The 12,674-nt window shown below is 39.0% G+C and overlaps 1 protein-coding gene across 1 annotated transcript in view; it reads right to left on the bottom strand.

Annotated features, from left to right (window-relative positions):
- Window positions 1-12,674, bottom strand: part of ppfia2 (PTPRF interacting protein alpha 2) — a 349,121-nt gene that overhangs the window by 82,679 nt on the left and 253,768 nt on the right. Inside the window, exons 8-9 of the mRNA XM_072269332.1 lie at window positions 9,673-9,807; window positions 5,408-5,491 (exon numbers count right to left, since the gene is read on the bottom strand). Coding sequence (XP_072125433.1) covers window positions 5,408-5,491; window positions 9,673-9,807 — 219 coding nt within the window. The remainder of the gene's footprint in view (window positions 1-5,407; window positions 5,492-9,672; window positions 9,808-12,674) is intronic.

Below are 12,674 nucleotides of genomic sequence, written 5' to 3'. Positions count from 1 at the left end.
CAAAAATAGAGCTAGAGTGGCTAAGACTTTTGAACAGTACAGTATTTGTCAGTGTAGTGCGGAGAGAGAGTTTTTAAATCTGACAGGAGCAAAGGATGATGGGAATGATGAGGGTGGAGCACTGCAAGGATGGATGTGGGACAGGTGGCAGTGAAGGAGAGCCAGGCCAAGGGGTGGTGCAGCAGCAGACACACCCATCCTTTACTTACTTGATTCCAAACAATTGGTTTATTGATCATTATAGAATGTCTCTGTGGTGCTTCCCCCACCCCCTACTCCCTTCCCCTCTCTTGCCCCCTTCCCACTCTCAGTCCCAATAGAGAGCCTTATCAGAATCAGGCTCATCATCACTAACATATGTCAGGAAATGTATTTTTTTTGCAGCAGCAGCAGCAGTGCAGAGCAATACAGAAAATTACTACAGTACAGTTAACAGAATGAACAGCTGAACTGAAATTTAGCATTGAGAAAGTCATAAAGTGATATATTTTGTCAATATAGGTTAAGTGACACTGTTATAAAGAAAGGGCAGATACAGAGAAAGGGGGACTTCTAATGAGGCTGGGGCTATTGAGAGAGTGGCAAAGCGTGTGGGATTTTGCATGTAAATAGTGGAATACAAAAGTATTGAGATTATTTAGAACCTTTAGAAAGCACTGATCACACATCAACTGGAGCATCGCATCCAATGATGGTGACCAAACTTAAGGAAAGATGCAAAGATCCTAGTGAGGATGCAGAAAAGATTTGTTAATATGCTTAGAATGAGGAATTTCAGCTACAAAATTCAATTGGGGAAGTCAGGATTGTCCTCAGAGCATGAGAGTTGGAGATGTATTGATGAAGGCATACAATATCATGACAGGTTTAGGAAACGTAAAGAGAGAAGAGGAATTCCTTAGGCCCTGAGTGAAAATACTTTCCAGGGCAAGAGAAAAAGGTAAGAATGTGGCTGACTGGATTGATCAACAAAATGTGAATGTAAATATGATAAGCCAAATGGCATCCTTCTGTGCATTAATGACCTTATTATACAATAGTTCCAAATTGAATATCAGACATTTAACTGGGGAATGACAGTACATGCAGGATTTACTGAATAACAGATGCACTGCATCCATTAATATGCTCTGCTACTGGATGGAGTTCCGCCTTGCCTAAAATTCCAAGTGTTTATGATAGTGATTCACCTCTAATCTTAAAAAAGTTAGATCTACTGTAGAAGTCAAGATGGCATTAATTTCTGTCCACTTTCACTATTCCATTTTCTCCATTTCTCATTCTCTTCTGCATCTGTTGTTCAGATGAGGCTTTCTGTTCTAGGACTTCTGAAATGTCTTCCCTTTTTCAGGAAACCGAACTAAAAGATACTGTTAATTTCAATGGGGATTTTAGGGCTATAATTATGACAGAAAGGAGAAATTAGGAACTATCTTTCTTTTTGGTTCAGTTTATTGTCTTAAATTATTTATGTCTTTTGAGATTCATGTCCTTCCTAAAAAGACTATGAATGTCAAAGACTTTTAAGAATAATTATACACCCTCAGAGGGTTGAAGCAAACCACGTTAGGCCTTTCATAATGTAATGCTAAATGCTCTATCACCACTCAGACTATGAAGCTGAAATCAAGGATGTTTCACATCTAAAATTGTTAAGTGTGAGAATGGTGAGACAGCAGGAGATGATATTTCTTAAGAGAATTTGGCATGAGATTCTATTATTATTGTTATTCTAAATCATGAACTGAATCTTAATTCTCAATGCATTTGAAATACTGAACCAGCTGGCAAGTCACAAACCTAAAGTTTCAACAATGTATTTGTAGGATATAATTTATGCAATTCACAACCAAGTAAATTGAGTTGACAAGAAACAACAGTTCAATTTCTTATCCACAATTTAAGTATATGTAGCAAGGTGAGATGGCTGCAAAGCAGTGGAGAAGAAATGGACGGAGTCCATTTAAGACAGAAATCAGGAAGGCTAAAAGAGGATATTAGATCTTTCTGGTAGAAAGTCCTAAGGGCTTCTATAGATGACTCAGGAGACAGATACAGGATCTATAGAGCTGAGGCAAAAATGTAGTGAGGCCATGAACCATATCCAAATTACAGAAAAGGAGGTGCTTGCTGCCTTGAGGCAAATTAGGGTAGATAAATCCTCAGAGCCTGACAGGAAACTCACAGAAGGTTAGTGTAGAAATTGCAGGGGCACTGGAAGAAATATTTATAAAGTTCTTGCCATGGGTAAGGTGCTAAAGGATTGGCGGATTGCAAATATTACTTTGTTGTTTAAGAATGGCTTTAGGAATACACCAGGAAATTACAGGCCAGTGAGTCTGACATCAGTCGTGGATAAATTATTGAAAGGTATAGAGAGAGAGAGAGAGAGAGAGAGAGATAGATAGAGAGATAGATAGAGAGATAGAGAGAGAGAGAGAGAGAGAGAGAGAGAGAGAGAGAGAGAGAGCGCGCGCACTTGATTAGGGCAAGTCAATGTGAATTTATATCTGGTAGGTCGTGTCTAACCAATCTCAGAGATTTTCAAGAAGATTACCAAGAAGGTTTATGAAAGGAAGGCCGTGGATGTTGTCTCCATGGACCTTCTCCATGGACTTTAGCAAGGCCCAAGAGGCTGGTCCAGAATGTTAAGTCCCTTAACATTTAGGATGACGTAGCACGTTGGATACAGCATTGGCTTAGTGAGAGATGACAGAGGGTGGTAGTAGATGGTTGTCTCTCTGACTGGTGGCCTACGACTAATAGTGTGCCACAGAGATTTGTGCTGGGCTCGTTGTTGTTTGTCCTCTATATTAATTATTTAGATGATAACTTGGTAAAATTGATCAGCAAATTTCTGAATGGCACCAAGATTAACGGTGTAGTAGACAGAAGAAGTCAATCAGGGCTTGCAGTGTGACCTGGACTAGCTAAGAAAATGGGCTGAAAGAAGGCAGGTGGAACTTAATGCAGATAAATGCGAGGTGCTGCACTTTGGCAGGACAAAACCAGGGTAAGATTTACACAGTAAATGATAGAACACTGAGGAGTGCAGTAGAATAAGGAGATCTGGGAATACAAATCCACAACTCCTCAAAAACGACATCACAGGTTGATAGGATTATAAATAGAGCTTTTGGCATATTGGCCTTCACGAATCAGAGCACTGAGTACATGAGATTGGGATGTTACGCTGAAGTTATATGATACTTTGGTGAGGCTGAATTTGGAGTATTTTATGCACTTCTGGTCATTTACCTACAGGAAATATATCAATGCATCCACCGAGATGCAGCACAGAGCGTCATAGGAAGTCATTCCTGCCTGTGGCCATCAAACTTTACAACTCCTCCCTTGGAGGGTCAGACACCCTGAACTAATAGGCTGGTCCTGGACTTATTTCATAATTTACTGGCATAATTTACGTATTACTATTTAACTATTTATGGTTCTATTATTATTTATTATTTATGGTGCAACTGTAACAAAAACCAATTTCCCCCAGGATCAGTAAAGTATGACTATGACTATAACAGTGCAGAGAAACGTTAAATAAGGATGATGCTGGGGTTTGAGGATCTGGGGTATAGGGATAGTTGAATAGGTCAGGACTTTATCCACTGGGGTGTAGGAAAATGATGGGAGATCTTATAGAGGTATACAAAATTATGAGTGGTATAGTTATGGTAAATACATGCAGGGATAGTTCTACTCCCATGCTGTATGGTCTTATGGCTTTTCCCCCTAAGGTTGGGTGAAACTAAAGCAAGAAGTCATATGTTTAGGAGAAAGGTGAAATGTTTAAGGGGAGTTTGGAGGTCATCTTCTCTCAGAAGGTTCTGCAAGCGTGGACTGAAACATTACAAATGCAACTCCACTCTTCATGAAGGGAAGGAGGCAAAAGGCAAGGAATAATGGGTTGGTTTGCCTAACTTCAGTCTTGGTAAGATTTTACACCAGCGAGTTAGTGGATGCTGTTTAACTTAGATTTTCAAAAGGCCTTTGATAAGGCTCTGCACTTGAGGCTAACTGGTAGAAGGCAAAGAATAGGTATAAGTAGCTGCCAGTGACTAGTGGTGTTCCGCAGGAGTCAGTATTGGTTCCACTAATTTTCATGTTATGTGCTAATGGTCTGGAGGACAGAATTGATGGCTTTGTGGCCAAGTTTGTGGATGAGAGAAAGGTAGGTGGAGGGGTAGGTAGTGTTGAGAATGCAGGAAATCTGCAGAAGGACTTAAACTGGTTGGGAGAATGGGTAAAGAAGTCTCAGATGGAATATAACACAGTAAATGTATAGTCATGCACTTTGGTAAAATAAATACAGGCACTGAATATTTCCTAAACAGGAATAGAACATTAAAAAAAATCATTAGTGCCAAAGGATATGAGAGTCCTACTGCAGGATTCCTGAAAGATTAACTTGCAAGTTGAATTGGTAGTAAGGAAGGCAAAAGCAAGGCTAGCATTTATTTGGAGAGGACTAGAATATAAAAGCAAGGATGCAATGCAGTTTTTTGCTATATATCTATGGAAGAATGTGCTGGCATTGAAGAGGCTCATGTGTAGGTTTATGAGAATGACCCGGGGAATGAAAAAGTTAATATATAGGACTATTTGATGGCTACTTGCTGGAGTTTAGAAGGATGAGGTGGAATTTCATTGAAATCTACCGAATACTGAAAGGCTTAGATAAAGTGGATGTGGAGAGAATATTTCCAGAAGCTGTAGGGTCTAGGACCAGAGGGCAAGGCTTAAATAAAAGTATCTCCCTTTAGAACAGCGATGAGTAGCGATTTCTTTAGCCAGATGGTGGTGAATCAGTGGAATTCAATGCCACAGACAGCTATGAAGGCCAAGTAATTGGGTTTATTTAAGGTGGGGGTTGATAGGTTCTTGATTAGTAAGGGTGTCAAAAATATCAGGAAGCAAGCAGGAAAATGGGGATGAGAGGGAAAAATAAATTGCTTGAAAGGTGGAGCATACATGATGGGCCTAAAGGCCTAACTCAGCTCCTACATCTCATGGTGGTTAAATACAATTGTTGACAGGTTGGGGTTGGGGTCAGGATTCTGACATGCCAACAATTACCTGTGCATTTGAATTCCTGCTTACCTCTAAACCCAGCTCCTTAGTGGAGTTAAAAATCGCTCTTATATTTTTACATTTCCTTTGTTTTCAAATAGGTTTAATGGAGTCACACTGTTATAGCATGTAAAGTTTTGGAATAGTTAACCTCAAGTGCAATTGAGGAGGTAACATTTTTCAAGCTTCATGGCACAACCAATACAGTCACCAACGTTTAGATGAATATCTGCATTAGTAAGTGATAAGACATGCAAAAATGGAAAGAACTAACACAGCAGGAAAGAGATTTAAGTATTAATAGCAGATTCTCAATATGACTTACCCTTTGCAGTTCCTGATTCTTTTCTTCAAGCTGAGTCTCTAAGTGTCTCAAACGTTCTTCTATGCTACCATGTCTCTCTTCAGCCTACAGTGCAATTGAAAGAGCTGACAAGAACTCTTCTTTTATTCAACTGAAATACCTGTTATGAGTACTTCTCAACCAAGAAAAGTTAGGCCAAGCTCAAGCCTATACTTCCTGTGCTCACGATTGTTGAGAATTAAATAGGCAGATGAAAAGCATTTTGGACTCTAAAGCCTATATAACACCTGAACATCAGCAATATTTGGACTTGCATGATTCTACCACAATCCTGCTTTTTAACATTGATCTTTAAGCACAAAACTTCACAAGATTGTTTATTGTAGTTCTTCAGTGTGTAAGGGAGAACGAAAAATTTAAAAAACACTATAAATATAAATGTTAGAGCAATCTTATAAAACACAATGTATCAGTAACTGTTCTATACAGAGACTAATCGTATGTACTGTATATAGAGATGCTAGGTGATGTGTAGTTGTGGTGGGGAGTTGGTGGGGTGAGTTAATCAGCCTGGCAGCTTGGGAAAAGAAACTGTTTTTTTAGTTGTGTTGGTGTGGATGCTGCATAGCCTCTTCCCTCATGGGAGTGAGACAAACAATTAATAAGCAGGGTGGGTGGGATCCTTCATGATATTATTGCCCTTTTCCTGGCACCTTTCTGTAAATATGTCTTTGATAGTGGGTATAATGATGCCATTGATACGTTGGACAGTTATAACTACCTGTTGTAGAGCACTCCTGTCCACCACAGTGCAGTTTCTGTACCACACTGTGATGCAGCATGTTAGGATGCTCTCCAATGCACGTCTGTAGAAGGTTGTGAGTATTATTGTGCACAGACCAGCTCACTTCAGCTTCCTCAAAAGGTAGAGGCATTGGTGAGCTTTCTTGACTATGCGGGATGTGTGCTGCTACCATGAGAGGTTGCCTGATATGTGCACTTTTAGGAGTTTGAAACATGTACAGCAGATAGCTGCACTTCAGCATGGAGTCATCCAATGGTCAACAGTGTACGTATCCGACATCTCACTCTGTCCCGGAACTCATCATAGTGCAGCTTTATTCATCTGAATGGTGCCGCTGATCTATTTTTACAAGTTAAGCTTAGGTGATTTCTCTTGCTCATTTTTCTTGATTTTACAACAAAGAAGAAACAAGATCAGCTTTATTTGTCACATGTACAGTCCACTGAAATATACAGTGATATGCGTAGCTTGCTCTGGGCCTGTACTCACAAGAGTTTAGTAGAATAAGGGGTGGGGTGGATTGAAACATTGAATTTTGAAAGGCCTAGATAGAGTGGATGTGGGGGGGTTATTTTCTGTAGTGGGGGAGGGGAGGTCCAGGACTAGAGGGCACAGCCTCAAAATGGAAGGACTTCCTTTTAAAACTGAGATGTGGAGGAATTATTTAGCCAGAGGGAGATGAACCTGTGGAATTCATTCCACATACAGCTATGGAGGCCAAGTGATTGGGTATATTTAAAGTGGTGGTTTAATTAGTAAAGGCATCAAATGTTATGGGAAACAGGATTGAACATGATCAAATGATGGGCTGAATGGCCTAATTAGCTCCTATGTCTCATGGTCTGTGGTCTTCATGAACTTCATTTTCTTATTTCACACAATAGAACTAGCATTTATATATTGCTTTTTTTATTATCATTGTGACCAAATGCACTTATCAATTGATAACTTAAACTTTGGTAGGTAAACACAGCAACCAAATACACACATAGAAACCTAGAAACATAGAAAACCTACAGCACAATACAGGCTCTTTGGCCCACAGAGTTGTGCTGAACATGTCCCTACCTTAGAAATTACTAGGCTTACCTATAGCCCTCTATTTTACTAAGCTCCATGTACCTATCTAAAAGTCTCTTAAAAGACCCTATTGTATCAGCCTCCACCACCGTTGCTGGCAGCCCATTCCATGCACTCACCACTCTCTGAGTAAAAAACTTACCCCTGACATCTCCCCTGTACCTACTCCCCAGCACCTTAAACCTGTGCCCTCTTGTGGCAGCCATTTCAGCCCTGGGAAAAAACCTCTGACTATCCAGATGATCAATGCCTCTCATCATCTTATACAGCTCTATCAGGTCATCTCTCATCCTGCGTCGCTCCAAGGAGAAAAGGCCGAGTTCACTAAAGCTATTCTCATAAGGCATGCTCCCCAATCCAAGCAACATCCTTGTAAATCTCCTCTGCACCCTTACTATGGCTTCCACATCCTTCCTGTAGTGAGGCGACCAGAACTGAGCACAGTACTCCAAGTGGGTTCTGACCATGGTCCTATATAGCTGCAACATTACCTCTCGGCTCCTAAGTTCAATTCCACGATTGGTGAAGGCCAATACACCGTACGCCTTCTTAACCACAGAGTCAACCTGCGCAGCTGCTTTGTGTGTCCTATGGACTTGGACCCCAAGATCCCTCTGATCCTCCACACTGCCAAGAGTCTTACCATTTATATTATATTCTGCCATCATATTTGACCGACCAAAATGAACCACATCACACTTATCTGGGTTGAACACATTGAGCTTCTGTAAGATTAATGGCCATTTTGTCTTTCATCCTTTAGTTGTTGCATAATTTTTGAGCACAATATCTCCCTAGTTTACCTTTGTACAATGTAAAATAGAGCTTGAATAAGTAGTTAGAACTTCAGTTTAATTACTTCTCTCTGCCCATATGGTTCTCTTCTTAACAACACTGATCACATCTCAAAGTAATTGATGCTTTATGTCCATAAGTTGTGGTTTGAATGTGAGGACATTAGAACCTGGAAAAACCTATAAAGTAAGCCCTTCTGCAAAGTTTCAGTGGTAAAGTGAGAGGAGATCAATGGATTCTTCTGTCCATTTGAATTGTAATATTGTAATTTATTTTTACTCATTATACTGTGTATACAGAGAAATAAACAATTCTTTTATTCTCACTTCTATGTAATGAGACAGAGAATTTATGTGAGATATAGGCAAATTTGCTAATGGGTAAAAGTACACAAGAACTTAAAAACAGAACCCATTTATAGACATAAGATGCAAACATTCTGGCTGTAAAAAATAGAAAGCATAGCAAAAGATAGGGGAAGATAAACAGGAAAACACATAAAAATATAAAGCTCCTGCCGAATGGGAAAGATACTCCAAAAATTAAAAAGCATGAAAATAAAACTGCAAAAGATATGATCAACACGCGATATCTTTACATTTATATTGGGAAAAAGAAAAGTATCAGAGGTGCAACTTGGCCCCTTAAAATAGTTAACTCTGATAATGTAAATTAATGAAGACATGGAAGACAGGTTTGATGATAATTTTAAGCCTGAATTTATAGCAGAGAGAAAAAAAGCATTGACAAAGTAGGTCTTATCAAACAGAATATTTCATGGAGATGAATAAGAGAGTGGACAGGTATTATCTGAATAATGATATATGTAGGCATATTCAGAGTAGCTGCAAATGGAATTGAACCTTATGCAATCATCAATAAACATCTCCTCTGACCTTATGATAGAGGGACAGTTTTGATAAAGCAGTTGCAAATGACTGGGCCAAGGGAATCTTTACCTGGTCTCCTTGATGGCTACACTGGATTTAATGCTGTCTGAAGGTTAAGGACAGAAAGCTCTCAGATTCAGTTCTTTAGACCAGGTTAGACCACAGTTGTAAAGAGAGCTTTCCAATAAGGCACCTTCAGATGTTCATAAAAGTATCTAGGCTTCAATAAATGTCCAGCTTTTATATATGACTGTTTTCTTATTTCAGTCAATACAAATTTATATTTAATAGCTTAAGTAAAAGCTTCAGGTGTGGCGACCCGCTTTCTGGCACCCACGAACCGGCTCACAACAGCGCGCGCAGGCAGATGGCCGGCCCCAAAAAGGGCGCCAAGCCACCTTCACCAGCAGGGGGAAAATCCCGCGCGCGGAAAGGGTCTGGGAATATGCATTCCCCACAGCAGTCCCACCCCAGGGAGGGCGGGAACGGGAAGGCTTAAAAGCAGGCCGCGAAGTTTGAATAAACCTCTTTCATCGCAACTCTAACTCACCGACTACGTGTGGTTATTCTAGTGCTGTATGTAGCACACCGCTACACAGGGATAATTTATCAAGTATGTTACAGGTATTTTTGAAGGATTATAATGTCAGTAGGGGTTGGGGTTTAAGTGTCCTTAACAAGATGGATTTTGTAATATTATAAATACATATACTAACCTTTGTCAGGGCTGCAATTCGTTGGGCAAGTTCAGCTTCTACCTCTGGTAGGGTTTCTGCTCGCTTCATCGTTTGCTGTAGCTTTTGTTCAGCAAGTTCCAGACGTTCCTGTAACTGTCTATTTTTCTCTTCCAGCTAAGTTCCCATGTAACAGAGATGTAAAGATTTACTTGAATGAGCATCAGTACAAAAGTTTCTCTCTCTATAACTTTTAATTGCAACATGTAACATTCATAAACAATGTACAATTAAAATTAAAAATAATAAATTTATTCAATAGAATATATGTATTACCATATTTAAAATATTTTATTCTGTAATTTATTATAGATTTTAAAGTGGTATCCATTACCGTAAATGTTGAAAAGTTATCACGTTTATCTTTAATATTACTGTGACATACTTATTAATGCATTCTACAAATTAACTCCCAGTGCATTGAAAATAACAGTTCTAGTTTAGGATAAGTGAAAATTAATAAAATTACTGCCAAAAGTCTGGATTTTGGGTGAATTGGGCCTCCTGCCCATATATACCACTCATGCTCCCTATAATCCTGAATTTACCTGTTCCAGAATCACATGGCTGAACTTCCTGGCTGAGGTTATTTTAAAGCTGAATAAGATCAGTAGCAGCAGGAGCTTAAACCGTATTATTGAATGGCATGGATTATTCAAAACAAATGCCACTTAAGCTCTTCTGGAACTTGGATGGACGGAAAAAGCCTGTCACCAGCTTTGCCAATCCCTTTTCCCCCCAAAGTCAAGTTTATTATCATGTATGCATAGGTGCAAAGAAAAACTGACTGTCAGCTGCATCATATAAGGAGTGTTCACAAGAAAAACAAAACTTTTACAGGAAAATAGAAAATGAACAAAAATAATCCATTTTATTTCAAAACAATCAAATCTGCTGGAAACACCAAGAGGCATTCATCATCTCAGAAAACATAACTGCAGGGCAAGGCCTCAGGCAAGGATGTCTTAAGGACCTCTATCTCACCCCACCAACCAGTATGCTTCAGGCTGGAGAGTTATTAAAGAAATCCACATACTACCTTTGAAAAATCACTGTGAGCAGAAAGGCAATTTCAGGTTAAACTGGAATCAGTGATTGACACTCAACCGCTGTGGCAGGACTTACACAAAATAACTTCCTACAAGGTAAGATCAGGTAGCAAAAGTGGCAATGACAATCACTCATGCATGAGATCAATGCCATTTATGCACATTTTGATAAGGAAAAAGAATGACACACCCACGTGAAACCCACATATATCCAGATGACCCTGTAATTTCAGTCTCTGAGCCTAATTTCTAGGTGCGTAACTCCATGAAAGGCATCTAGTTCAGACAGCATACCTGATCAAATACTAAATATCTGTGTGGACTAACTATCTGGAGTACTTAAGAGCATATTCACCCTCTTGCTTCTGTAGTCTCAGGTTCCCACCTGTTTCTTTAATGCACCTGAAAGCCTTTAATGTCCATAGCATTTTTAAAAACTATTCAAAATGAAATAAACAACTGAAAATTTTAAAGGTGAAAGATTTAACTGAAACTTTTTATATGTTTTTAAATAACTAAAAAGATTAAAGCAAATGCAAATAATTGAAAAATGCAAATCGCCTCATTCTTATTGATATACAGTACAAGCACATTGAAACAAATGGGCTTGTATATCTCCAGGGTAAATGTTGTGGAATTCCAGGAAGCTCCTACTTTACCACTTGATTCCACATAGAGTCTTTTCACGGAGCTCTGTTGCAGATTACAGTGGAGCTGGGTTAGTAAGTTCAGAACTTCTATCTTCACACAGAAGTACCAAAATTGCCAAGCTTCACCTTCAGAGTTCCAACAAAATAGAGAAAAATCAAGGCCAGTATGTCTATTACATTATATTATACTATAGATTGGATTTACCATAAACGTAGATTACAAAGACAAATTTCCAATCCTCCAAATGCACTGGCATAAATACAATGAATGGCCCACAGTAGAATGCACTGGCATTTGAGATTCTTATTCCTCTCAAATTTTAGGAAAGCACCATTTGCTGAAGAAGTTCAGTAGAGAGGATAGAAATTCAGTTGGTTCAGGTTTGCTTGAGACTTTTCTCATAGGGTCAAGTGTTTGAAAATGTTTCACCTCTAATGGGAAGCTATACGGAAGAAATTTAAGGTGTTGAGAGTCTGAGTCTTGAATCAATTGCTAAAAGGTTCATCTGTTTAGAAATGGAAAGGATTTTTTTTAATAAATACATCATTTGTAGGATTATGAGTCTTTAGGATTCTCAAGACCAAACTGTAAATGGATGTCACTAAGTACATTAAAAGACAGGGTGCAGTGCTTTTGGCCATTGCCATAGATTGAAAAAAATATTCCTGGGGTAGATAATCACAAACCATCGTGCTAAATTCCAAAGAAAGCTCAAGGAGTTGAATCACTCAGCACTACTTGTGGTTCTAACATTCTTATGCTCACCTCATCTACCTGTGAATATCCATGTTCTTATAACTGACTCAGTTCTTCATTAGAGCAGTTCTTCACCCTTCTTTGCCTATGACTTGAAATAAGTATAATCTCTTCCATGAAAATGTTTCATTATTATTTAGCTAAACTATAACCTGTGGAAAACAATCTAAATTTGAAAAAAGTACAATAAACCTTTGAAATATACCACCCCATAGATTGGCATTGAGTTTACCTGCAAGTTCTGTTTCCTCTGCTCCCTTTACATTCATCATGGTCCTGTTTCTTGCATTAATTACACCTGGGTCTTGTTGCCCATGCTCCCTTTAAACAAGTTGGGCTCCATTATGTTGCTTTCTGAAACATATCAGGATCTAATTTCCTATTCCTATTCAAACACATTGGAGCTCTAGTGAAATTCCCACAATCCCTTTAAATTCACTGGGACCCCATACCAGCACTATTTTTTAAACACACAGAACACCAGTTTCCATAGTCCTTTTAAAAATATTGGGGCCCTGTTTTCCATGC

Source organism: Mobula birostris, chromosome 9, assembly GCF_030028105.1.
Source record: "Mobula birostris isolate sMobBir1 chromosome 9, sMobBir1.hap1, whole genome shotgun sequence".
Taxonomy (NCBI): Eukaryota; Metazoa; Chordata; class Chondrichthyes; order Myliobatiformes; family Myliobatidae; genus Mobula; species Mobula birostris.
This window is presented reverse-complemented; position numbering and strand designations above follow the sequence as displayed.